Source organism: Vanessa tameamea, chromosome 3 (assembly GCF_037043105.1).
Source record: "Vanessa tameamea isolate UH-Manoa-2023 chromosome 3, ilVanTame1 primary haplotype, whole genome shotgun sequence".
In the NCBI taxonomy this organism is placed as follows: domain Eukaryota; kingdom Metazoa; phylum Arthropoda; class Insecta; order Lepidoptera; family Nymphalidae; genus Vanessa; species Vanessa tameamea.
In genome coordinates, this window is record NC_087311.1 from 6,057,882 (window position 1) to 6,085,799 (window position 27,918).

At 29.8% G+C, this 27,918-nt stretch overlaps 4 protein-coding genes across 7 annotated transcripts in view; 3 read left to right on the forward strand and 1 right to left on the reverse strand.

Annotated features, from left to right (window-relative positions):
• Positions 1-9,989, forward strand: part of LOC113397237 (uncharacterized) — a 29,208-nt gene extending 19,219 nt beyond the window's left edge. Inside the window, exons 7-13 of one of the 2 annotated variants that reach the window (XR_003368816.2) lie at positions 102-328; positions 962-1,460; positions 1,952-2,149; positions 7,973-8,086; positions 8,203-8,712; positions 8,795-9,000; positions 9,742-9,989. Coding sequence is in view for 1 of the 2 variants with exons in the window: in XM_026635500.2 (XP_026491285.2) it covers positions 102-328; positions 962-1,460; positions 1,952-2,149; positions 7,973-8,086; positions 8,203-8,712; positions 9,742-9,759 (1,566 nt within the window). In the remaining variant the exon portion in view is untranslated. The remainder of the gene's footprint in view (positions 1-101; positions 329-961; positions 1,461-1,951; positions 2,150-7,972; positions 8,087-8,202; positions 8,713-8,794; positions 9,001-9,741) is intronic. The other variant, XM_026635500.2, reaches the window with a different exon arrangement.
• Positions 9,990-11,264: 1,275 nt separating this feature from the next.
• On the forward strand, positions 11,265-14,250 carry LOC113397239 (uncharacterized). The gene is made up of 3 exons (XM_026635503.2): positions 11,265-12,954; positions 13,413-13,633; positions 14,107-14,250. Exons 1-3 carry the CDS (start codon positions 11,334-11,336, stop codon positions 14,200-14,202), a joined length of 1,938 nt encoding a protein of 645 aa, XP_026491288.2. The 5' UTR covers positions 11,265-11,333; the 3' UTR covers positions 14,203-14,250.
• Positions 14,251-17,282: 3,032 nt separating this feature from the next.
• On the forward strand, positions 17,283-24,558 carry LOC113397236 (chromatin-remodeling complex ATPase chain Iswi). Of its 2 annotated transcripts, none has more exons than XM_026635498.2 (17): positions 17,283-17,527; positions 17,615-17,847; positions 17,981-18,238; positions 18,484-18,607; positions 18,778-19,065; positions 19,145-19,358; positions 19,637-19,908; positions 20,068-20,295; positions 20,388-20,633; positions 20,737-20,842; positions 21,588-21,733; positions 22,146-22,252; positions 22,326-22,459; positions 22,764-22,879; positions 22,958-23,178; positions 23,899-24,039; positions 24,108-24,558. In XM_026635498.2, exons 1-17 carry the CDS (start codon positions 17,477-17,479, stop codon positions 24,307-24,309), a joined length of 3,087 nt encoding a protein of 1,028 aa, XP_026491283.1. In that variant the 5' UTR covers positions 17,283-17,476; the 3' UTR covers positions 24,310-24,558. The 2 variants fall into 2 exon arrangements, with proteins under 2 accessions (XP_026491283.1, XP_026491284.1); XM_026635499.2 differs by having other exon boundaries at positions 21,588-21,727.
• On the reverse strand, positions 24,550-27,429 carry LOC113397241 (CCR4-NOT transcription complex subunit 7-like). 2 transcript variants are annotated; one of them, XM_026635513.2, is made up of 8 exons: positions 27,309-27,429; positions 27,022-27,132; positions 26,795-26,904; positions 26,471-26,584; positions 26,249-26,367; positions 26,007-26,164; positions 25,792-25,932; positions 24,550-24,992 (listed from the first exon to the last, which is right to left on the reverse strand). In XM_026635513.2, exons 1-8 carry the CDS (start codon positions 27,324-27,326, stop codon positions 24,876-24,878), a joined length of 888 nt encoding a protein of 295 aa, XP_026491298.2. In that variant the 5' UTR covers positions 27,327-27,429; the 3' UTR covers positions 24,550-24,875. The 2 variants fall into 2 exon arrangements, with proteins under 2 accessions (XP_026491298.2, XP_026491296.2); XM_026635511.2 differs by having other exon boundaries at positions 26,249-26,382.
• Between the last annotated feature and the right edge of the window lie 489 nt (positions 27,430-27,918).

Sequence of the window (27,918 nt, forward strand, 5' to 3'; positions counted from 1 at the left end):
GTACTGGGTGGTGGTAGGTACTGTTACTGTTAGTTATTAGATATTTTATTTAATTTTTTTGCATTTCATTTATTCTTTTACAATTTTTACAATTTGATCAGGCCATATCAGCGATGAAAGCGAGCGGTAGACTCGAGCTCGTCATCCGAGAGGGCACTGGAGCCGAGTTAGTGTCACCTGAGAGCTCTGGTTACAATAGCTCTGCATCTTCAGCTGCGGGCGAGCGTAGTCCGGCGCCGGCCGCACCCGTCATACCCCTCGCACCACCGGCCGCTTTGCGAAGACGACTCGCAAGTGTAGCTGAAGAAGCCGCAGATAGAGCGGACAGGTTTTAGTTATCAGTATTTTTTAACTCTATGTATAATATATATAATTATTATACTAAAAATATACAACTGCTTGGTCAAGAAAACCACTCAGATTTTTGGAGCTTGTTTCACCACGTTGCTTCATTGGTAGCTCCGTTCCATTGATGAAGCTCCGTTGCTGCTGGATTGCTGGATACCCATGCGGTAGATTTTTATCCAAGACAAACAGGTGGCCCCACGATGTTTTTGTCACTACTGAGAACGAAATGAATTATAAACAAATAAAGCGTATAAAAGTCTACTTTCTTGCCCGGGTCCCATATCTTCGGTTAAGATTCTGGTAGTTTATCCACTAAGTTATTTTCGTAATTAAGACTATTTACATTTACTCATACGATAAAGCATATCTTATTAACTATATCTGGTTCTAAAGAATGAGTTTTGGAGTTGGCAACACATGTTACGTTTATTACAAATATCCATCGATAATTTAAAATAATAATATGATTATCAATAAATTATCACAATCAATCAATCATCACAATCAATCAATCAATGATGTTAATAGTATATAAAATAATATGTAATAAATAATGGATTTTTACTAGTTTTTTTTTTATATATAATGAATCTGTATTCTGTATGTATTTTAGGTTGACGATGAATAGAATAAAACGAAGAACATGGGACAGCTTAGACTTCGATTGGAAGAACAAAGACATTCATAATTTTGACGCACCTTCTGACATAGAGCCTGATTATGATTGTCCCAGCATACCAAATAATCCCCACACGTACGAAAGTAAGTCTCATATCAAAAGTAAAACTATAACGGAATATGAACCTACGAAAGTAACGAGCCCATTAAATAGAACAATAATAAATTTAACCGAAGATGGCGCTACAATACAATGTAGTTACGATAACAACACAACTAGGAAGAATATGTTTCCAACGACTCAAACAATTAGAGAAAAAGAGAAGAAAACTATTGTAGTAGAAGTTCATCACATGAATACAACGACTTGTGCTAAGACACATTGTAATTTTCCCCCACCTTTTGTAAAAGAAATTGATGCAGACTCTACAAGTATAGCTAGTTCAGCCACATTATCAAGTGCCATTGCTGAAGAGATACAGAGAAGAAAATTGGTTTGTAAAGGTTTCTTTATATTATTTAAGATATGGATTATTTTTCAACTAATATTATCTTTATCTTCAAATGGTTTGTATTATTAGGCATTGATACGTACAACTATTATGCAATCAAAAATACACTACTATTTGAGAAAATACACCATTACAAACAGGGTGGTTTTTGATGTAGCCAAAAGCTCAGGGGAGGTTCAAGATCGATTATATTAGACTAAGAAATAAGGAAAGCGTGAATAAACGCAACAATTTAAATCAGTTCTTTAAAACCTCCTCCTCCTTATTATTTTTTACATGTTTGTTTGTTACTCGTATGCTACTTTCGGCAAGTAGTATTTAATAGATGTAAAATCCAAACTATTAATTTGTTTTAATGTATTCCAACTTGGCTACGTGTATAATAGCACTGTTTTTTTTGTAATACAATTTTATTAAATATATTTAAATAACATACCGTGCACTTAGTACTTGGTAATATTTTTTGGATGTAGAACAAGACAACAACTCCAGAAAAGGAAATTAATCCAATACCAGTCAAGAAACCCAACATTCCAAAGGCTATAGATAATGACCAAAAAAAGCATCACGACGCATTAATGGACGAATTTAAGAAGGTTCACCGAAAAATGTTTGCGAATCAAGATACGGTGAACGGTGATCTAAATAAAGAAAATCAGATGGACTGTTTGGTAAGTAACATGTAACATTTAATGTTTCTAAAATCGATGTTAGTCTAGTGGTTAGCTTATAGGGCTGCAGTTCGAAAGGTCTCGGAATTAAATCCTGAGTCAGTCCAATAAATTCGGTCAAAAATCTATCAATAACAGCCTGCAGGTTAGAATGTATTTAAGTTTCAGTACTATGGCCTGAGAAGCGCGTTAATAATCAGTTAATCCTGCCCTTAATATCTCTCCGGTCGTGTCGCATAGTCGTAACCTTAAACAAAGCATTTGTTTTTGCACAAGCACCATAATGCCTCTTACATAGATGCTTTGAAAATAGCCGCTGTAACCTGTAGCTGTAAATTTACATACTTGATACAATTTTTGTTTTATAGATAGATAGGTATTATTGTCTATTAAAATTGAAGAAATAAAGTATATTTAATCTAATAGAATTAGATTTATACTTATTATATTTTACTACAAGGTTCTTATTTTTCCACGTACATCGTGTTGCTATTAAAGAACAATGAAGTTTCCTGTATGAAATGAGTTTGACAACAATTACCGTAAGTGCGTAACAGACATTGCTATTGTGCCTCGGTTTATCAATTTAGACTTCAAAACACAAAGTTTTTTCCCAACTTTTCAAATTAAAACTAAAGAGTAGTTTTTAAAACATAAATCCAAAAAAGGGGTGAGACGAATGACTTACATAACATTTATAATGAAATTATGGGTTATTTGGGGGTTAAGCGGTGGAAAAATCTTAATTGCATGACCTATAAGGATATCGGAGGTTGTTAATGTTTAATGTGGTTTACTAACTTAAATAGTTATTACTTTAATAGTTTCTATCTAATAGTTTCTATAGTATCTTAATATGGACGTTTGCTTAATTTTTTTTTAAGAAAAAATAATACGCAAAGTTTTTGTATAAGCCAAAATAGATTATCAAACCTGACTCTTGAATTTGTTTTGTTTTATTCATATATAGGGACGGTAATTTTTTCTTTATATGTTTATATTTACTAGAATAACATATTATTTATCGGAGATTTTAGTTATGTAAGATATGTATAAATAACATAGGCGTAAAATATCCAGAAACGCTTAAATCCGTATCTACTCATTTTTAATCAGTATCCCAAAAATAAAGTTTCACGTTTCTAACTTAAAAAATTACGGACTTCCATACAAACGTTCAACACCTATTTCACCCCTTTAGGGTAGAATTTCCAAAATTCCCTCCTTAATGGGTGTCATGATATGTTAGTTTATAAGTGTACAGCCTAAAATATAAGTTTTATGCTTCTAGTTCTAAAAAAGACAATACTTTCAAGAACTTACAACCTTTCATCCCCCTTTTCAACCCTTTACAGCACTTTTTTCCGAATAAAAAGTAAATTTCATCTAAATCGGTTCAGTAGTTTTGGCGTGAAAGCAAGACAGACAGACAGACAGACAGACAGAGAGAGTTACTTTCGCATTTATAATATTAGTATGGATATGCCGTGAGCATAATCTAATATGTATAGATAAAATAGTTTAAGTAATTCTGTTATATTTAAATAACTTATAACAAATAGACTTAGAAATATTTATTATTAGGTATTTCAATTAGGGACGAAACAAAAGGCGTTAAGACAGCAATTCATTGATATTAATATATAAAAAAACATATTTATATTTTTTCTAATTGTGTATTCGTTTGTTAATACAATGTTGTAATTATATAACATTTGCAATGAGACCAATATCTTACGAAATTAACACGCCTACTTCGACACAAATCATTATTACCGGTTTACATAAGTGACTATTGGAGCGTAAATAAGTACTTATTTTATATGAAATCTTACTCAGGTGTAAGCATCGAGCCTGGAATTATTTGACTCATCTAAAAAAATTTAGTAAATTAAAATTCATACGAATGTAATTTATAAATGTATATTTTTTATTTACACCGTTCCAACCATTATTGATGCTCACATAAAAAATAAATATAATACAATAGAATTTAAATGTTGCAGTTCACAGTAAACAACCTTATTCTTACTAATTAATGTACAAAGATTTTATGCATGATTACTAATTAATTAACAGACTAAAAAAGATTTTTCACTGAGATTTAACAAACTAACATTTAACAAATATTTAATTATCAAGGTAACGAAACATTCAAAGACTAATCCAATTATGTTTCTTTATTCTGTGAAACGTCTAGACTCTTTTTAATCTAGTTTGAGGTATATGAGGTTGCCGATGTAAAGTAAGTTACAGTTTAGCCTATTAGCGTCCTATGACCACGCAAATAGGGCTACCATTTTTCTCAGTCACCGAGTTAACTCTATTTTAGTTTTAATTATATATATTGTTTAGGTACTTTTAACGATAGGTATATATTTATATGGGCATTCTATCTTCTGTGTTTGTAGACATTATGAACGACATCAATTTGATTTTACAGAAAAAGTGACGTCAGCTAGGTACCTAGCTCGTTATTTTATTTATTGTTTTTACTCTACCGGTCCTAGTAGAAGGGCACTGACCCTCTTTCATAATAAAAGTGACGGTGCGTAACCCTTCACCTAATATTTTATATTCAACTACTTTGTATTGATGACTATTTTAATTAAGAACTAAAATATAAACATAATGTGTCAAAAATTACCTACATTTTTGTACAATTTTTTTTTGTGCGTTCATTTTCTCTTTTTTTCATTAGATCTACTGGTTGGCTTACTGTTAAAGTCGATATCACATAATACCGCGTACATTTAATCTAATCTCTACTTGACATTATCGCTTTGAAAAAAAATGTTATATATCTCTGCGTTTGTAATATACGCAATCTCTATGAATGTTTTACTTATTCATAATAAACTTCAAAGTTTTAAAATAAATACAATTTCAATTACAATTCATTTTTTATTCCATTCAATTTACTACACAAATTAATAGTAACCCTTCACATTATATTGTATTGTGTTTTACGTACGTACCTACCTATTTTGTAAAGTACACACCTATATTTAAAACTGATACTGTGTAAGATATATGTATTACAAATAAAATCGTTAGGTCGAGAGCTTTATTCGTCAACAAAGGCCAATTAATATTAGTTAAAAAACTATAAAACAGTTGCAAACGCCTCGGAATGACGGAATGGTGTTCGGCAGAATAGAATAGCTAACCAATTCCAGACATATGGGTTCCATTCATCAGAGCTAATCGCCTTAAAACCCATCTCGTAGCGGGAAATCAACCCAACAGCAAATAAAATCGTAAGGAGAGTTGGCGTTAGGCAGGCAGCCGGCTGTAAACGTCTAGCGAGCAAATGATGATTTATGTTATGTGATGCGGTTTTATTATCAAACCCAGTCTACTAATAATTCTAATTTTTTTTTAAATAATCGATGTTGCGAATGTATATCACACATCGACAAGTTAATAGAACACTGATTTTGCACGATTATTTATGCCTCGCACTGATAACGTCGGCCCCCGCACCTGTGGCGCTCAGTCGCCTCACCACATCCGTCGTTGATGTGCACCGTCGCGCGCCTTTCTTGCAAACTGCTGTTCGTATTTTAACGGCAACAGTAATAGACGCAAAATACGCTAAAATACTGATTTTACGAGCATCGGAAAATTATCTTTGACCTTCACGCGCTCTTGCGTTATTTCCATGGTTTTCAAATTTTTATGCATTTTATGAAGTTTAAAGTAAAATAAAACTAAGTTGTATCAGATAGTGTTCATTAGTATCGTACTATGTTTGTTATTTCTAACTAATATGTGAATATATGTTACGACAAAAATGAAGAAATACAACAAACCATCACCTATTTTCACTCTTCAGTGCTATGAAGTAAGTTGTGATTTGACAAGGACATTGTTTTTATCATTCAAATATTTTTGTGCTGCTTAAGATTTTTACACAAATATGACAATTAAATACATGACGAATAACTAACTTAAAAATATTAAAAATTTAATCAGACTCATAGCTTTGCAGTTACTATTTGATAAATATAAGAACATAATAGAAACGTAATGTAAGTTTTCCGTGTTGTTTCGTTTCCCTTGGATAGAACTAGTCAGCACATATATGTATAGATACATCTACTGCTATGATTTGACCTATTAATAAATATCGTAAGTAGAGATATACCTTTAAAAGATAATACCTTTAAAAGATCTAACAAGACAAAGCGAAAAAATATAACAATCCACATTTCTGTATATGAATGAGTATATAATTGCCACTAATTAGTCTATTATGATAATTAACAAAACAATGATTTACAAAATTGTATTTTAAAAGTATATTATGTTAGGTTTAATTTTCTATAGTAACTTACGTCATATCTTCCTCGTGATGCAGAACATTACCTACCTGACGTCATGGTTGTTATTAACTAATTTTCTTTAATTATATTCGGTTTTAAAGGCTTAACTGCAATGACACGATGTTCATACCCAACTAAAGTTCAATGTCGAGGCAAAGATCCTTACGTGCTTATTAAACGTGTTATCTCACAAAATCCATTGTATATTATCGAGCATTTTAAAATACAATAATTAAGTATGAACAATATTAAGTTGTCTTAGTTATTTTAATTGTATTAGCCTTATTTACAATAATATTATATAAGTACACATCATTTTAAACTTGTGGTTTTTAAAATTTTATACTGTATCCTATTTCAAATTATTTTTATGAATTAGTATTGCTTGCTATGTTCAATTGGAAATATGTTTTAGGCTTTTTATCTTAAAATAATATTTTTTTTATCTACCTAATAAAGAGTGGAGAGTTTGTGTGTTTGAACTATCAGTACGATTTCAGATCTTTTGAGTCAGATAGCCCGTTCATTGAGAAAGGTTCATGTTTTGACTCTTAGGCTAGCCTTGTATTAGTATTATTAATTTATATAAGTCTCCCGCAACTATTATTCACTAATCAAAGAATAATTTGATGTATTAAAAAGCCTTATGATCTGCGCATGAGACAATAATTCAAAATATCTTGACCATTTATATTTACGTATATATATCACTAATATAATATAATCACTTCACAGCTTTCAAACCAGCTGCTCATCACGCATGAGACCGCTTAGCGTAGATAGCTTTTGGTTATTACCAGGACAAAATATATTCTGATTCATGGTTTTCATCATACATGCATATTCATCCAAATTTAAAGGTTGCCAAATCCGTTGCAAGATCCGTAATTAAAAAAACCTACAAAGATTTCTGTATACTTTCGAATATATGTACATACTGTTTATTATATTACTGATATTGAACGTAAAAAATATAGTGGAATATTGACTATTTCTTGTATCATCATATATAATTTCATTTATTATATCATCAACTCTTGTCTTAAAGTTATTGTACTTAAACATCATTAAGTTAACTCTGTAAAATGCTCCAAGAATACGTTCCTTTTTATTACTCCTGTAGGTAGTCGAATAAAACCGGTCAGGTGGGATTAACATCCCTGAATTTTCGTTTTTTTTTTTTGTTAACAGTAATTCATTTTTAGCAATTAGGATTTCAAGAATTAACAAACACTTGCTTGGTTGCTATTTACGTTAATAAAATAGTAAATCTTAAATATTAACTTAATAATTATCTATTAGCTTTATGGTCCAGTTACATATAAAATACCCTTGAATAAAGGTTAAAAAGACTCATAATTTTTTTAATGGTATTTTAATAATCCAAATCCAATGTTATTTTATACAATTTCATAAAAAATTATAAAATATAATAACGCTCTTGCTTTATAATACTTTACAAAAAGTAAAATAAATTAACCATCTACTGTTTCAGGATCGACAATCAACTCTACCGATTAGGAAAGCTGATCAACTACCAATGGAATTAATAAATGATAAACAGCAAGATAAACGAGAATTAATACAGAAGCCGCCTCCTCCTCCTCCGGTAAATCACTAACTTCGCATTTTGATTAATATATTGTAAATGTTTTGTATGAAAGTGTAAATTACATTCATTTTTTTATTTATAAATATTATCTTATTGTTTCTATATTATTTCAGATGCCGTTTTCAAACGGACAACAAAACGGCGACCATAATAAATCATCTGATGGTGACTTAGGAAAATCGGAAAACCAGGACATAATTAAAATACCAAACCTAAGAAAAGTTGCAACATTAAATAGGATACCAACAACTGATTATAACAATAAAACAGATATGCTGATAAAGACACGAAATTTAAAAGATGAAAATGCTGAAGTGGAATCACTAGAATCCTATAAATTAAAAAATCCCATAAATGTTGCGCCTAAAGCACCTTCTAATTATTTCATTAAAGCACCAAATGGTTCAACAACTATGAAGAAACATGCACGGCCAGTTTCTGTCACTATAGGAGAATATGTCAACAATATTGGCAGGAAAGAACCATCAAAACTAGATTTTCTAAATGGTAATAAATCTGATACCCATAGAATGGCTGGTGATGAACCAATTACTAGTAGACTTCAATCAGAGTTAGCTCTTACATTATCTAGATCGAATTTACGTAAAAAGACTGAAGCTTTAGTAAGTATTTTATTTTAAAAATACAAAATTATATATTATTAATTTCATGACATATATCTATCTATAAGCTTATTTATTTCAGGCCCAAGCTTCTAAAATAAAACCTTTAACAATAAAATTAAATGCAAATGATGAAAATTTTCATGCCAGATACGGCAATAATCTTTTGCCGCTACCTCCATCGATAACAATTCCTAAAGTATCAATTTTAAAATACTGATCATCCATTATTACTGATTAGGTCTTTAAGCATAATTCTACAAAACGCCCTCGTAATAATTCATTTATGTAAGATAATTATTTTTTAAGAATCTCTTTAATGGCACATTATTTCAATTTCCCCTGTTAAACCACGCTCGTAATTTAATATCGCTAGCACGTAAATGCACGTATTATATAATGATAAACTATTTTCTTAACACAATAAAGGCAACAAACTACATAATTAGTTGAAAATTACTCTTTTATCACCCACATCAATTTCATTTTTACTTCTTAATGGTATTTGTTGGGCACCAGTGTTACTTAACCGAAATTCACTCTAAATAGTTTAAATAAACTAATTTCATTATTATTTGGTTTTGTGGTGGATTATTGACATCAAAATGATAAATTTAGTACAGGGGCGTTTAAGTAAGACGTAAGCAAGTTAATTCGGCTAATAATTGTGTTAATAAAATAAATAAAATAGTGTTAATATTTAACATTAACATCCTTCTTCCACTCCACATAGAAAGAAAAAATAAGTAAATCTTTCATAAAAAGTCATGAATTGTTTTGTTTGTACTGATAGTCTTCGAATACTTAGAATAATTGTTTAATAACAAGAAAGTAGAATGTTAATTTCAATAAGAAAAAAAAAAACGTTTTGAAATGATCTTTTCTTGCTTCAATTTAGTTATTTTTTAATATTTCATAAGATTAATAATATACACTGCCTTTGATATTCGGCTTGCGTATAGGATACTTAAATGCCATCCATACATATATTGAAAATATAACTAATCATTACATATTTTTTGTTTACAGGGTGATGGAGGTCGATAAAAACTGTTTTTTTAAACAAGATGAAGAAGCTTATTTAATAGAGTATGTGATAAATTTCGACCTTATCATATTTATTTCCAAGATAAATCATCGAAGTAAACGATAGTCTAGAGTTATATTTTTATCGCGTGTGCTTATGTTTGCTGTCTTGTTGCAACCGTAAAATATGTATATCTCAATTTTTAATGATTATATTATGCCAAAACTATGTAAACTGAAATTGAAATTGTTATTAGTAAGAAAATAATTGTATTAAATTTAATACTAAAAAAATATTATATATTATTATTTACTAAACATAATACCAGAACTCTATAAAAGATTATTAATTAAGGTATATTAAATCTATAAATGTTTGCTGAAAAATAACCATTTAACTAGAATTTGAGTTTAGAAATTACGTGCGCAAGATTTTATAATCTTGTGGACGTTCATATATAGCGTTTCAAACATTTATCATTTATCAACTCAAATTACAATATATTTAAAACATAAAACACTATATTCGTAACTCAATATGAACGTAGAGTACCTATATAATTATAGATTCAATTAAAAAATTGAATTCCTAAGTCATTTTGTGTAATTTTATAATTATAGATAAAATACATGAATAATTGTTTATTATTTAAATTGTAGTTATACTTATAAACATTTTAAAATAAAATATGAAAGGAACTTAAGTTCTTAAACAAAAACTTCAGTCTATGTAATTTACAAACCTATGTCGTTTTATATGTCCTATATAAAAACCTGACTTACTTTATTTGCCTTACCACCGGCAGTGCACGTTGCATACGTAGATAATAATCAATGCTTATGCACGTATGTCGAAAACACAAAATACCGTATACTTTTTGATAAATCGATATTAATGTATTCTATGTGAAAATACAAAGGCGCATTAAAATAACGAAAATCAATTTATAAATAAGTCCAACAAAGGCACGCACTAAACTTCAACGCAAAAGTTAAAATTAAAGTTGAAAATAGCGATTAAAAACCAAAATATGTTTTACCTAAAGGTTAAAAATGAAGATAAATATGTTTTACTGCTGTTATATATAAGTATTTCGAAAGTCCTTTTACTAAATATTTGGCACAGAAAATCTCTATAGGTAACTAGATGTTGCCCGCGGTTTCGTTCTCGTCTTAGGTTGGCCGTTAGGTGTTAGACATAAAAAAAGTAGCTTATGTCCGTTTTTGGAGTTCAAGCTACCCTCAGGCTACATAAAAAATTTCATCAGATTCAGTTCAGTTCACTTTGGCCGTGAAAGAGCTACACAGATTCGCATTTATAATATTAGTATAGTTTTATATTTATATTAAAAATATTATAGAAATGAAAAATTATTATAATTCAAGGATTTATTTCGACAACTAGCCACAATATCGATACAATCACTACGTTATAGACATAGTGTTGAAAAGTATTGGAAAGGTTATCATGTTATCACTAGTGTCAACTGTCATTGTCAACTATTATTCATCAAAAATGTCAAAAGAAAAGTAACCTAAAATTATAATATGTCTGTATAAAAACATTTTATTTTTGCTTAAATGTTAAGATAATTATGACGGGGTTGATATCTAAACCTTATCGTTACTTATTATTTTCAAAATGCTATAAATGCTTTTTACAATCATCTATATCAATTCAAAAAGTTACCATTAATAAATTTCACAGTAGTACAAATGTATATGCCAAAATGTTTATTGAGCATGAAAATAAATATGCCTGTAACGTTATGGAAAATAACGGGTACCCAGTAGTTTTGACAAATATTGACATAAGAAAACCTCAAACTTTGTCTGAAGAACGCTATAGAAATATACTGGAAAACAATTGGTTAAAAGAAACTCCAGAAACAATTTTTCAATTGTTCTCAAGCTTGGGTGAATATTGTTCTCAACATAATATTTGTATATCCAGTAAACAGTTTGATAATTATATAGATGCATTAACAGACTGTATACAAGTAGCTACAGACGAAGAGTTGAAATCAATATTTTATGCTCTTAAGAAATGGCCTGAAACTGAGTCCATAAGAACTAGAAATTACATTGAGGTTTGGGCTGCTCTTGATGATGAATGTTTTAAAAGACTAAAAAATTGGTCATTTGATGAAATGTTGTCATTTGTTTCTTTATTTTATATGATAAATGTGACAAAACTAAGTTCATTTGCATCTAGATGTCTATTGAAATTTACTAGTAAAGCACAACAACTGACAAAAACTCAACTTGTTCAAACTTTATTTTTTATTGGAATTATGAGGAAATCTCCACCTGAAATACATAACCTGGAAATTAAAGTAGAAGAAAGATTTTCTGAGTTCACTGTTGATGAACTAGCAATAATTGCAATGGGTCTGTTCAAAAGCAAAACTCCAATAAGAAGCATAACATTAATTTCAAAGTTTATGGACAAAATTATAGAAAACTCTTCTCAGATACATGAAGTTTCACTTGCATCATTACTAAAAATTATAAGGTATTCTATAAAAAAAACTGAGAACAATAAAATGTATGACATGCTTGAAACCCTGCAACATGAGACTCCTAGACTGTCCATTATGTGCAATGTTCAAATGGCATTAGTAGGTAGTTCTACCTTAACATTACATGAGAATTGCCTAAAAAAAATAGCAGAAGCTGCAATAGTTTCAATATCTACTGCCAGATTAAAGGATTTTGAAAGGTTAGTTCTTATGTATGGGATTTTTAATTTTAAGCCAAAAACAAAATTTTGCCTTTTTTCTAAGGTACTAGATGAGTTGAGAAATCCAGAACGAGAAGAAGAAATCAACCAACATGGCAGATCATTTTCTTGTTGTGTCGCATACCTCTGCCTTCTTAATATCCATGCATTTGATTTAATGAATAAAATATTAAGCTCAGACTTTTTGCAAAATGCATATGGCAAACATTGTTATCAGTATGGAAGAGAAATTTTAACAATTCACAATACAGTAAAAATATTTGGAAAAAACAAAGTTGTAAACCTTCTTAAGGATAATCAAGTGGTCCTTTTATCAAAAAAGTATACAGATTATATACCAAATGAAGACTATGAGAAACAATATAATATATCAGAAAAGATGTTCATAGATGTTGTTAATATTTTACGTGATATGCGTGGTGGTAAAAACTTTGTAACTAGTTATCATATTCTTACCCATCATCAAAGAGGAGGTAAACATATTTTTAAATTATCTCACTACTGACCGTAGATATTGGCACTTTAAGAAATATTAAACATCCCTTTCATCATCAACATGCCAACAACCTTGGGAACTACTTGGGGACAGTTCATTATGTGATGGGTACTTACCCATACGGGCTGATAAAAGGGCCTACCACTTAAGAGTTTATTTGCTTGTTTATTTACTAATATTACATAAAGTAATGTCTAACGACAACAAACATTGTTTTTATTAATTCATTACATTCATAATTTTTATTATTGCTTTTACAAAATTTTAATTCTTAGAGAACTTGAATTGCAAAGCCAATGCCAGCAAACCTTGCGGCCATAATTTGTTCAGTTGGCTAATTATATTTATTTACATGTTTTTTAATGTAGTTCATCATATTTTTTGAGTACAGCTATTACGTAAATCTAAGATGTTTAATTCATGATTTTGTTACAGATATAATAATTTGTGATAGTAATGAAGGCTTTCCACTACCAGTTGATAAAGCTTTTTCAGAAAAAAAATTTGGTTTTATTATTGAACCCCCTGATAATAATAAGTGGGTGTGTTTAATAATTGCTGGCAAAAACACCATAATTCATAATACAAATACCCCAACTGGACATTTTTACACTAAAATCAAGGAACTAAATGTGCTAGGATATTGTGCAGCTTTAGTAAGTGTTTTTATAGCATATTAGTTTACAGTACAGTATATATTTTATTTTATATACATTCTATTGATAAGGTAGTTAGAGATATTAACATGATATCCGCACAAAAAGCACCGGTCTATGAGTATCTTAATGCTGAGCTAAGATTAAGTAGCCTTCCAGAGGCTTTGAGCTTATTCCCAAATGCTGGAACACCACTGCAGAATGTTGAAATACATGTAAAATTTTGTCTGACAAATTCAGGTCACAATGATTGTCTTTACAACTAACCACAACATTATTTATTTGCACAAATTGCATAGGCAAACTTGTATAAGTTATTGTAATTTGCCAGATTTGTATTTAGAAGATGCAACATTCTTATTTAAAACTAAGAATGACTTGTTTCATCGATTTTTTTAAATATAAAGCAAAATAAACAATTTATTTTTAGTTGTGAAATTTACTATTACAAATAAAATTCCATATGTTTTTAGGTGACCTGGGATATTTATAGTAAATTAGAAAAAAAGGATGACAAAATGGAATATCTAAACACCGTAATAAAAGAAGCTCTAAATAGTAAATTATGAATAGTGAAATATTTGTAGGTTTGTGTTTAAGAAAAATAAAAAATCTATAAAGAAAATCTTTGTTTTATTTAAAACTAGCTGTTACCCGCGGCTTTGCCCGCGTAGAATATGAATATATTTACAAATTAACTTAAAATGTTACGTTAATGTAATACCTCTTTGTTTACCACATTGGTGTGTATTTCAATCCTTAGGGTAGAATATCCAGAAGCGCTTAAATGCGAATCGGTAGCCCAAAAATAAAATTTCGACCTTCTAACTTCAAAATGACAGACTTCCAGACTAACCTGAATACGAAATGTTAACAACTATTTTGCCCTTTAGGCCTAAAATATCAAGAAACGCTTAAATACGTATCTACTCATTTTTAATCAGTAGCCCATAAATAAAGATTCATGCTTCTAACTTTAAAAATTTCCAGACCAACCTATATAAAAATGTCCTACCCCTATTAAACCCCTTAGAGGTAGAATAACTAGAAACAAATACGTATATAATCATTTTTAATCAGTATCCCAAAATAAAGTTTCATATTTTTAGATTAAAAAATGACGACTTCCATAAAAACTTACAACCCTTATTCCATCCCCTTAGTGGTAGAATATCAAAAAACACTTAAATACGTATTTACTCATTTTTAATCAGTATCCCAAAAATAAAGTTTCATGTTTGTTACTTAAAAAATGGCTGACTCCCATAAAAACTTTCAACCCTTATTTCACGCCCTTAATGGTAGATTATCTAGAAACGCTTAAATACCTATCTACTCATTTTTGATCAGTATCCCAAAAATAAAGTTTCATGTTTCTATCTTAAAAATGACGGACTTCTATATAAACTTTCAACCCTTATATCACCCCCGTAGGGGTAGAATATGCAGAAACACTTAAATAAGTATCTACTCCTTTTTAATCAGTATCCCAAAAATAAAGTTTCATGTTTCTAACTTAAAAAAATCCATACGAACGTTCAATCCCTATTTCACCCATTTAGGGGTAGAATATCCAAAATTCCCTTCCGAGTGGGTGTCATGATATGTTATTTTATAAGTGTACAGCCTAAAATATAAGTTTTATGCTTCTAGTTCTAAAAATTCTAAACATGACAATACTTTCAACAACTTACAACCTTTCATCCCCCTTTTCAACTCTTTAGAGCACTTTTTTCCAAATAAAAAGCCTATGTCCTTTCTCAGGCTCTAGACTATTTGTGTACCAAATTTCATTTAAATCGGTCCAGTAGTTTTGGCGTGAAAGCGAGACAGACAGTCAGACAGATAGTTACTTTCGCATTTATAATATTAGTATGGAAGTATGGATTGTTATTTCAATCGCTAGAGAGCTCCGATAATAACCGCGTCCGATCGCTGTTAAATTCAAAGTGCTACAGGGAGAACCGCGGCCTCCGACGCGCCTATAGCACGCTCCCTCTGCCCAGGCCGGCCGGTACCACCGCAAACGCTACGTTCCGCAATTTTTAAAACTGTAATATCATCGAAAATATTAATTTAAATCATATGCTGTAAAGGGCCATATAGATCAATATTAAATCAACAATGTATTTAAGGTATTTCATTGGATAAGGATTAATGCTGTATAGATTAAAATCGCTTCGAAAATTAGCCAATATTTGTGGTAAAAAATAAATAACAAAAAAATGTTATTGTGGGTTATCACTTACAGATAGACACATACCATCGCGGACTTTATTGTAGACATTTTTGAGGTGTACAATTCTGTAGTACATTATTTTGATCTATCTCATAGTGTTCAGCCAGCGTTTGCAATATATGCGCAAAAAATGTGTCTTTTTACGACATCACATTAGAAACCTCTAAAATTATCAGTGTTTATCTACTATATTGTCCACGTATTATACATACAAAATAATTCTCTTTAAATCACTCTATCTATTAAAAAAAACCTCATCAAAATACGTTGCATAGTTTTAAAGATTTAAGCATAGACAGGAAAAGACAGTCAGCGGGAAGCAATTTTGTTTTATACTATGTAGTCATAACAAATAGGTACAACGTACACAGTTTTCACTCATTAGGAAATACAAACCGCTATGTCCCTGCGTTTTAAAACTGTAATATCTTCGAAAATATTCATTTAAATTACATGCTGTAAAGGAGACATATTGATCTATATTGAATGCCCAATTTATTTAAGGTACCTAATTGGATAATGATTAATGCTATATTGCTTTAAATCGCTTCGAAAATAAGCCATTATTTCTCGTAAAAAGTAAACGATAAAAAATGTTTATTGTGGGTTATCTTTAAGAGATAGATATATACCATCGCGGACTTTTTTATAGACATTTTTGAGGTGTACAATTCTGTAGTACATTATTTTGATCTATCTAGTAGGGTTCAGCCAGCGTTTACAATGTAACCGCAAAAAAAATAGAAATTTATGACATCACATTAGTAACTTTTAAAATTATTAGTGTTACTTAACTATATTGTCTATGTATTATATACAAAAACCTTCTTCTCGAATCACTCTATCTATTAAAAAAAACCGCATCAAAATCCGTTGCGTAGTTTTAAAGATTTAAGCGTACAAAGGGACATAGGGACAGAGAAAGCGACTTTGTTTTATACTATGTAATAAAGAAGATAAAGATAAAGATGGGTGGTGGTAGTCGCTTTCCATCAGGTGAGCCGTTCTGCTCGTTTGTCACCTAATTCAAAAATAAAAAAAACTTATTTTATGCATATTGAGTCCATTTTATTTATAAAACTGCCGTTTTCATCTATGTTAAATTATTCTGAATTAAATCGTTCATCAAAGTTAATAAACAGTACGGCACGAAGCGTATTAGTAAATTTGTGAAAAAAGTGTGGTATTAATGCTTGCAAATAAATACACCAGAAAGAAAATATAAGTCCCAGCATGTCGATGTCGGGGGCCTCGCTAGTTCAACGTGTACTTGAAACTATATATCAGCAGAACATAGTGTGCTCAACGTGTACTGGGTGCTTTAGAATCTAGCGACTTGCAGTCTATACTGTATCATTATCTATGCTTGCGGTTTGCCTGTGCTTTGAAAATGCTGTTTTTTTATGTCATTTTGTACTCTGTGTCTGTAGTCTGTACTCATAATTTACTTTTCGCGCCCGGCATAGGCATCCAGTTTGTGCTACACTATAACATTTTTTAGTTTTCTACTTTGTATCGTAGTGTAAATTTTAGAACAATAAGAGTTGTTTATGAATCAAAATAAACTTATCCCGCATTGTTGCGTGTAATTTATTTATTGTACAATGTCGCAACCAGAAGAACCGATAGATGCAGCAGATGTGGGTGATAATTCCGTAAGGAAAATGGCAAACCATTAAGAATTTAAGATCGATATTTTGATACGTTAAATAATTACAGTTCTTGTTTTATGCAATTTACAGAATGGTTCCTCAAGTGACACGCCGTCCTCTAGAGGAAAGGAAGGAGATTTCGAAAGCAAAATTGAAACTGATCGTGCTAAAAGATTCGACTTTTTGTTAAAACAGACTGAAATATTTTCTCACTTTATGAGCAATACCCCAAAATCAGGCAATAGCCCCCCAAAACCTAAAGCTGGTAGACCCAGAAAGATTAAAGAACCTGAACCTGAGCCTGAGCCTACTGGGCCTGGAGAGTAAGTTTTTGTGTGATCATTGTGCCTCAGTAAATGAAAACATTAAAGTTATAAATTTTTTATATGATACAATATAACTTAACCTAACAAATGGTGTACTTTTTGTTGATAAATTTTTGTTTATGTTGTGTAGCCATCGTCATCGGAAGACGGAACAAGAAGAAGATGAAGAATTGCTTGCCGAAACTAACACGAAACAGAAGACAATATTTCGTTTTGAATCATCCCCACCATATGTTAAAAATGGTGAAATGAGAGATTATCAAGTACGTGGGTTAAATTGGATGATATCCTTGTATGAAAATGGAATAAATGGTATCTTAGCAGATGAAATGGGCTTAGGGAAAACATTGCAAACTATTTCTCTTTTAGGATATATGAAAAACTTCAAGTAAGATATTATAATTTGTGTAATTTAAATTAAAGTTTAATAATTGTATTTGTTGATATTCATGTAAAGCATACAAATATTAATTGTAATTAGATAATTTCTTATTAAATCAAGTGTTCTTGAAAATTTACTGAAAAGACACTTTTTTAATATAAAAAATAAATAATAATAATAACTATTTGAATAATAGTCTGTCTATCTAGTTGGTTGTATGTGTGATTTTTAATTAGAGTGATGATATTTAGAAATGTTCCCGGACCACATATAGTTATTGTGCCAAAATCTACCCTTACTAACTGGATGAATGAGTTCAAAAAATGGTGTCCTTCCATCAAGGCAGTTTGTCTCATTGGGGATCAAGAAACTAGGGTAAGACTACAATGTACAAAAACTTTATTAATATACATATAAATATATAATTAATATAATTGTTTATATCACTTTTAAATATATTTTTATGATGTCTATTCCTGCCTGAATAATATCAATCATTTGTAAGCTTGTCATCTTCCTATAGAAATCATTATTTATGTTTTCAGAACATATTCATAAGAGAAACCCTCATGCCAGGCAATTGGGATGTGTGCATTACATCTTATGAAATGATAATAAGAGAAAAATCTGTATTTAAAAAATTTAACTGGAGATACATGGTCATAGATGAAGCTCACCGTATCAAAAATGAAAAGTCCAAGTTGTCTGAATTACTACGTGAATTCAAAAGTATGAATAGACTGTTGTTGACAGGAACCCCTCTCCAGAACAATCTTCACGAATTATGGGCCCTGCTTAATTTCCTTTTGCCTGATGTATTCAATAGTTCAGATGTAAGTTTTCTTGTACATAATACATTATTAGGGCTGTTAGAGTGATATTAAATATTGTAAAAATGGTTTCTGATTTAAGGATTTTGATGCCTGGTTCAACACTAATGCTGCACTTGGTGATAATCAACTAGTGTCACGTTTGCATGCAGTTTTAAGACCATTTCTGTTGAGAAGACTTAAAGCAGAAGTGGAAAAAAAACTTAAACCAAAAAAAGAACTTAAGGTTTATGTAGGTTTGAGTAAGATGCAAAGAGAATGGTACACTAAGGTTTTAATGAAAGATATAGATGTTGGTAAGTATTTGATAGTCAATCTGAAATACCTATGGATAGAAAACAATATTTAGCTAGGCAGATATGATTAAATATAAATTTTTGGATATTAGTAATATAAAACAAACATGAAGTTAATAATAATGTAACATTTTAAACATCAAATTAATTCTTAAGTATATATATAACTATATATAACTTTCAGTGATAAGGATTATTTCCCTTTGCTAGGTTACAATATTTTTTATCTCTAATCTTGGTCTTGCGAAGGCCTAATCCTTCCTTTTGATACTTTACAGTTAATGGAGCTGGTAAAGTGGAAAAAATGAGATTGCAAAACATTCTCATGCAGTTGCGTAAATGTTGTAATCACCCCTATTTGTTTGATGGGGCTGAACCTGGACCTCCCTATACTACCGATGAACATTTAGTGTACAACTGTGGCAAATTGGCTATCCTTGACAAACTATTGCCCAAATTACAACAACAAGATTCAAGAGTTCTTATTTTCTCACAAATGACAAGGATGCTGGACATTCTTGAAGATTATTGTCTTTGGAGACAATACAAAGTAAGTTGATACATATACAAATCTTAATTCTGGACAATAAATAAAACTTTACAGGAATTTAACTAATTGTATTATAAACCTAGTGTGTTTGAATTTGAATGTTATGTGTTAATTTTTTCTGTTTGCTTTTTAAGATAATTATATAATTTTTATTTTCAGTACTGTCGCTTAGATGGTCAAACACCTCATGAAGATAGAAATAGACAAATAGAGGAGTATAATGCAGAGGGAAGTGAAAAGTTTGTATTCATGTTATCCACACGGGCTGGTGGTCTCGGTATTAATTTGACTTCAGCTGATGTTGTCATAATTTATGACTCTGATTGGAATCCACAAATGGACTTACAAGCTATGGACAGAGCTCATCGTATTGGACAGATGAAGCAAGTATGTTGTCTCATAATCTAGCAGGATGTTTAGATAAAATTTAAACGAACAAAAAATGTAGGCACTAAAATATGTTTTTATTTTAATTAAAGGTAAGAGTTTTCCGCCTCATAACAGAAAACACAGTTGAGGAGAAAATTGTTGAACGAGCTGAAGTAAAATTACGATTAGATAAATTGGTTATTCAGTCGGGTCGTTTAGTAGACATTAAAAACCAACTCAATAAAGATGAGATGCTCAACATGATCCGGCATGGTGCAAATCATGTGTTCTCTTCAAAAGATTCTGAAATTACAGATGAAGATATTGATTCAATTCTAGCTAAAGGTGAATCAAAAGTAAGTATTTATAATAACAAAAATATAAGTAATTTTCTCATACAATTAAAATTAACAGAAATAGATACAATTTTATTTTATTTATTCTAATATAAAATTGTAGACCGAAGAACTCAAACAAAAATTGGAGAGTCTTGGAGAGTCATCATTGAGAGCCTTTTCAATGGATACACCTGGTGCTACAACAGACTCCGTATATCAGTTTGAAGGTTTGATTTTCGTAAATGAAATGAAACATTCACTATATATGTATTAGTATGTGAAGAGTAAATTTGTAAAATTTATATGAAGAAGTAATGCAGAAAGCTATAATTTATGTATAATGTTTTACTAAAACACTATTACATTCATACAGCCAAAGACAACATATGTGTACCTCTTAAAAACAAAACGCGTTATTTTCTTAGGATTCTTTTCGATTTCCTCTAGCTAAAACTCACTCCTCTATCTTATTCAATAAATATCTCTAAAATTGTTACATAGGGTAAAAAGTCATGTTGCTAAATATCTTGTCAAATTTAGTACTTGAACAATGTATCTTATAATTCTATAAAGTATTTTTATTAGCAACGAATTTCGAGCACAGTAAGATATATAAGTGAAACAAGAACTTCAAATGCAGGAACAATTAAATTTGAGGTATCCAACCATATTTGTCTCATAGACAATATTTATTGATTTATGACCCGTTTAATACCTAATTTTTATGTAAGTAACATTGGGGCAATCTCAGCCCATTCTAGCCATCCACTTTTGAAATCGTGGATGGGCTTCTTTTTCTTTGTTTTTAATTCATCATCAGCTTTAATTATCTAATGTAAAAAAATTATTGTCAAACAATAACTTTTATTAGTCAAATACGAAAATCGATTCCTAATTTAAAGCCGTGAAATCTAGCCACTAGCCCAACAAGGTTTCTATATACAGTAATATATTGACATTTTATCAAAACAGGTGAAGATTACAGAGAAAAACAGAAGATAATACCTATTGGTAGTTGGATAGAACCTCCTAAGAGGGAACGTAAAGCTAATTACGCCGTGGACGCGTACTTCAGAGAGGCACTTCGTGTCTCTGAACCAAAGGCGCCTAAGGTACAGGTAAATAAGTGTAAAGAGCTAAATATGGAGTCCAGCAACATGAGGTGGCTTATTTGGTGGTGGTTCCTGTTTCAATTTTTGCATCAGCTCGTATACTATGTATTTCATTAATTAGCTCTTTATGCTCCAGTATAAATGTAAGGGCATAATATATATTATTTATTTGCGTAAGATGCGTAGTGAATATTTATATTTGTTTATAAAGCTATATATTGTATTAGTATATGTATAATTATTTATCAGCACTATAATAGAATTATTTTAACTTACTTTAGTTTTTTTGTTTTTAAATAGTATTAATGCTCAATAAATTGTTTTGTTTGTAGTATAGTTTCTTGCTTATTTTTAGTTAGTTTATTTTTCTGTTCAATTATTATAATTTTTTATTTTGCCTTTTTTATCTCTCATTTAGGCTCCAAGACCCCCGAAGCAGCCAATTGTTCAAGATTTCCAATTTTTCCCACCTCGACTATTTGAGCTATTGGATCAAGAAATATATCACTATCGGAAAACACTGGGGTAATTTTTCCACTATCATGTAATTCGAGTAATTAAAAAATAAAAATATTAAATTGGTTGCTTTTAAAAACAGGTATAAAGTACCGCGAAATCCAGAATTAGGGCCTGATGCAGCTAAAATACAAAGAGAAGAACAACGAAAAATAGACGACGCCGAATCTCTAACGGAAGAAGAAGTGCAAGAAAAAGAGCAATTGTTAACTCAAGGTAAAATATTTGTAACAGTTTTAAACAACATGAACATCTGATACGAAATTAAAATCTAAAATACATAAAAAAACCGATTATTTCAAAATTTACAAGAATAATGACAGTTCATTGTTTACACAGATTGTGTTGATTTTGATATAAATAATTAAAAATCCTTTATGGTTTACTTTTCTTCTCAAAATGTTGGTATCCTAAAGTTATCAATATTCATTCCTTATTTATAAAATCAATATCATAAATAAATATTTAGAATAATAAAAAATTTTAATCATTCAATTATTTTTGTATACTTATTAACTAGGATTTACAAATTGGACTAAGCGAGACTTTAATCAGTTCATTAAAGCCAATGAAAAGTATGGCAGAGATGATATTGAAAATATTGCAAAAGATGTTGAAGGCAAAACACCAGAGGAGGTAATTAAATAAAATATTTTCTATTCTTAACATTAGCCTTTATAAGGCTATAATAAAAAAATCCCCAATTGTTTTAAGGTTATGGAGTACTCGGCTGTATTTTGGGAAAGATGTCATGAACTTCAAGACATAGACAGAATAATGGGACAAATTGAGAGGGGTGAAGCTAAAATACAGAGAAGAGCCTCAATTAAAAAGGCTTTGGACGCTAAAATGGCGCGTTATAGAGCACCATTCCACCAACTAAGAATCTCTTATGGCACTAATAAAGGGAAAAATTATGTTGAAGAAGAAGATAGGTATTGCTTATTTAGTCCATGATATGTTATCATATATTTATTTATTTATTTAATTGGAGAACATACAGCCGTTGATAAACAAAAATAGCAAATACTTAATAACTATTAGGCCAATAACGGTTCTCACATATAACATTAAAGAGACTGAGAATAGGAATATTAAAGAAAAAAAAAAAACAAAAATGATAACAACAATACATATAAAACTAAGTGTCTGTAATAAAAAAGCCAGTGAGACCACAAGTTAAAAATTACTGTCTTTGCAAACATTTCTGTCTTGTATCGTTTAACATTATTATGCTTTCTGCAGAAAACATCAAAATCTTTACAAACTTCGACAAGCTCATTAAGACTAGCAGACGCTCTTATCAGCTAAAAATTCTGCCTATAATTTGACTTATATATTAACATTTAATATGTTAATCAAGAATAAAAGCCAAACATTAAAATTAAATTTTTAGAAATAGCCTCCTCAACTTCATTTTTTGCCAGAAATTATGAAATTATGTAATTTAGTTTTATGGCTACCTTATTTTTAACAGTGCTATAACCACCACAACCGGAGAAATAACTTGTGTTTCAAAGGAATATTCTTTTAAAAATGTGTTTGTCATTGTCATCAAAAAAAGTATTATTAAATGTTAAAACTATAATACACCAACAAAATACATTTTTCAATTGTTTCTTAAAATAAATAGTTAATAATGGTTTTTGTTATAGGTTTTTAGTGTGCATGTTGCATAAATTAGGTTTTGATAAAGAAAATGTATATGAAGAATTAAGAGCTGCTGTACACGCCGCGCCACAGTTCCGTTTTGATTGGTTTTTGAAATCACGTACAGCGGTTGAACTTCAGCGCAGGTTAGTGTTACAGTAAAATAGTTGAAATCTTCTTTATATGTTTAATTTAAATTCATATTTAATTTCAGATGCAATACACTTATAACTTTAATTGAGAGAGAGAATCAAGAATTGGAAGAAAAGGAAAGGGCTGAAAAGAAAAAGAAAAGTGGAGGGGTTAATCAAAATACACCTGGTGGAAATAGTACAGGAAAAGGGGCAAATGCTGGAAAACGTAAAGCTGATAATACTCCTGATACTGCCCAAAAGAATAAGAAAAAGAAAAAATGAAATCCGGTCACCTCCAAATTAATAAGGGTCACTAGATCGGTCACAGCCCGAAAATAAAAACATTAAATTGTTTTCACAAATGCAAAGATGTCCATTTCTTAAATTTAGAAGGCCTTTCTTGTCTTCTGTTTACCTTGAGTATTAATCTTAATTTAATTGACTAGTTAACATTCCCTTTTTATGGTGTTTAATAAATATGATGAAGGTATTGATTATGGGTCAGTTAAATAAATAATCTGATAAATAAAACATTATTTTTATTATTGCACAATGTTATACATCTATCGACGCACGCCATGCCAAGTTCAAAATTTGGATGAATTCAATGAATTTTGTTTTTTTTCTTTCATTTACATGTGCTCCAACATCATTTGAGAAATAATATTTGTTTAATTTTATGTAGTATAAACATAGATAACTTTATTTTAATGTCATAAACCTTACTTTTCCTGCCCTCTCAGGTACTAACAATCACAGTTTTTTGTGTTCAATTATATTATTATACACAATATTAAATAAAATTGAACACTTGGTGGCGCCGTTTAACTTAAGTAACAAGTAAGAAATTATGGTGAATTGCCATTCTCAATACATTCCTGCATGCTATTCGCATTGGGAGAACATGGTGCTCCTAAGCCATACAGATGTCCACTGGTACTTTCAATGTTTCCATCAAAGAAAATCTGCAGAAAAAGTATTTACATTAAAATCTGAATACACTTTATTCAAGTAGACTCAACAATCACTTTAAAATCACCAATTTTACAGGGGTTGTAATAAATGTAAAAGCTACTAGTTTGGAATATAAAATATAAATGGGAACTGACAACTCGAGAAGTTGCTCTTTTGTACCTAGTAAATAACATATAATCAATTAATAAATTTATTTATTATTAACATACCTATGCCTGAAAATAAATTCTTTCTACTGTATTATTATGTATATATATAATATTGTCTTTCAGTACTATTCCTTACTTATTCATTATATTTTATATATATAAATGTATTTAATGGCTAAGTTAAAAAATAATTTAGTATAGAAATTAATATATAATTTTCCCCTCACAGAATTTACTGTTTCTGCCAAGTGGATAACATTGTTGTAAGGGCATCCTTACTTCTATTAAAATAGTTATTTCCAGTGATTGTACTAAAATTAATAATATTATTATCAATTCATATTGTAGAAAATATATTATAATGCAACTATAAGTATTTTAATTATGTTCAAAACATACCAAAAAGAGCTCTCTTGTAAAATGAAAAAGTAGGAGCATATAACATCAAGTATCAATCAGTAAATTTTAACTTTTCTCAATTATATTAAAAAAAAAAAACAAAAAATGAGTGACATAAGATCAAAATTATTTTTACTCTTTGTTGCTGTGGGCAACCAATCAATTTAAAAAATTGTGTTATAGCTATAGTATTTATAACAAAAATTATTATAAGGCCCTTATGATTGTAAAAAAAACTTACTTCCTTGATTTTGAAGAATGCCATACCAGTCAAATGAGAATCAGAGCCAGCTTGATGCTGTGGTCCTACCCTTCTAAGTTCCAACTGGTCCGCTACTTCTTGGAGGCCACCTTTGAGATTTTTGCATAATTTCATAAGATACTGCAGACACACAATTGTAGTTAAAAATTTCTTTAGTTTAAAATGAAAAAGGAAAACTAAAAATATTTACTTACTTTGACATCATATACTGTAGGAAAATATAGCCTTAAACTATCAAAGAAATCATTTTCCACTTGTGGTAAATTCTGATCAGTCAGAAGTTTAAGTAAATATCCGAAATCATAGCCAGAATGAAAGCTTAACCAGTTTATATTATCCATTAGAACAATGCCTGTAATAATTGATCAAAATAATAAAAGAAAAACAGAAAAAGAAATTATTTTAAATCTATATTGTTTTGAAATTTAACTAATACCTGAAGACATTAACAGCTCTGCAAATTCAATAGGTTCAATTCCATGTTCTTCGTGCTCTCTGAATTGGAGTCCAGAGTTTTGAAGCAAATCTATTGAATCTTGAGCATACATGTCTTCCCTGTTAACAAGAGATCTTATAAAAATATACAGGTATGATACCAGTCTTACTAAAACAGATATAAATATTTTAATATTAGATTCATTTTATAAATAATACTTACTGTAGATTAAATTTAAAATTAAATTGCCATGTCGTACAACCTGGAGGGGTTTTTCCATTTTCATCCATAAAAGTAAGACCTAATTGTATTATTCTTAGCAGATCTACATTACATCTATAACATCACAGAAAAAATAAATTTAAATTATAGTCTTTATACAGGTGTATTCTATATGTTGCAGCAATAATAGTGAGATATTGTATTTAATTAAATAATTATTACGAAAGATAAACTAAAATTAAAGATTTTGATAACATAATTTCATTATTCCATACAAAATATACATGTTCAATTTTATGATTGTAATTCAATTAAAACATTTACCTTAGGAGCTGGTATTGATAATCAGCAGTGGATCTAAATTCTCCTATTGGTCTGGCTACTACACCAGGAAACTCTGTATCCATAGCTACCCATTGGTATTTTTGAACTATCTGAAATTAATGATGTAAATATATATTCAAGAACACAACTTCAGGAAAGCAATATAATGAATATTTATTTGAAGTTCAAATAAAATAGTACTCCTTTTTATAATCAAAATTGTTTACTTGTCTAATAACGTGGAACTCATCATGAAGGTTGTGATTCCATACATTTTTAATTACATTATCCTCTTTAATAGATTTTATAGTAATTAAATCGAAGTTAACGGCCGGCATCTGTAAAGTCATATCGTTATTTATATTAGGACGAAAAGTAATGAATATTTTTAAATAATTATTTTTATGCTTTAGGCTTTTATTATTATTATTTACACCCTTTAATAACAGCAACTAAAACACTAGTAAGCTTATTAATATGTTATATTTTTTAAGAATTGACTTAATTTACCTACCTGCCTTATTCTTGTCATATTTTTTACTGTTTTAGCCTTGAACCATAACAGACTAAAATGAGAAATGTCACATTAGAGGAAGTAGGCATTTAATTCCAAAATCTTAATAATCTATCGTTCTGATTATATTTTTATCGTTACGTTTGGTATAAAATATTTTCTCTTTGTTTTATTTCAATATTGAATAAAACAAAATAAAAATTTGATAATATAGATTTGTTTTGCAATGTGCAGTAATATTGTCTAGAATATCGTATTAGCTATGACTCGTTTCGTCGAAATCGACTTCAGTTTAAAAAAGTAAAATATTAAATTTTTAGAGCTGTATTTCATGTATGATGTTATTATGAACTTTTTATTGATATAGGTATGTGGAAACAGAATTAGAATGAAGTAGGGTTGCTTTTAAAATTAGCCTTTAAGACTTCTTTTATAAAGTTGATTTGTTTTTTATTCCACAATTAGGTATAACAAGATTTTTCAAAGGTTTTCCCCATATTATGAGATTGCTCTGGTCAGGGAGGGTCGTTTGGAAGGTCTTTAGATAGAACTTTAATAAGGCAGGGGGACCAGTCGTACATCAAGGTACATATTTTCTTCTCGTCGTAGA

What these genes read in the sequence shown, in the direction of transcription:
- LOC113397239 (XM_026635503.2), top strand. Translation starts at nt 11,334, where the DNA reads ATGACGGGGTTGATATCTAAACCTTATCGTTACTTATTATTTTCAAAA. An exon ending in TACCCATCATCAAAGAGGAG is followed by an intron (nt 12,955 to 13,412) that starts GTAAACATATTT and finishes ATTTTGTTACAG; the next exon opens with ATATAATAATTTGTGATAGT. An exon ending in TAGGATATTGTGCAGCTTTA is followed by an intron (nt 13,634 to 14,106) that starts GTAAGTGTTTTT and finishes ATATGTTTTTAG; the next exon opens with GTGACCTGGGATATTTATAG.
- LOC113397236 (XM_026635498.2), top strand. Translation starts at nt 17,477, where the DNA reads ATGTCGCAACCAGAAGAACCGATAGATGCAGCAGATGTGGGTGATAAT. An exon ending in CAGATGTGGGTGATAATTCC is followed by an intron (nt 17,528 to 17,614) that starts GTAAGGAAAATG and finishes TGCAATTTACAG; the next exon opens with AATGGTTCCTCAAGTGACAC. An exon ending in GTATTGGACAGATGAAGCAA is followed by an intron (nt 20,296 to 20,387) that starts GTATGTTGTCTC and finishes TTTTAATTAAAG; the next exon opens with GTAAGAGTTTTCCGCCTCAT.
- LOC113397241 (XM_026635511.2), bottom strand. An exon ending in TATCAATACCAGCTCCTAAG is followed by an intron (nt 26,585 to 26,794) that starts GTAAATGTTTTA and finishes GTGATGTTATAG; the next exon opens with ATGTAATGTAGATCTGCTAA. An exon ending in CATTCTTCAAAATCAAGGAA is followed by an intron (nt 24,993 to 25,791) that starts GTAAGTTTTTTT and finishes CTTTTTCTGCAG; the next exon opens with ATTTTCTTTGATGGAAACAT.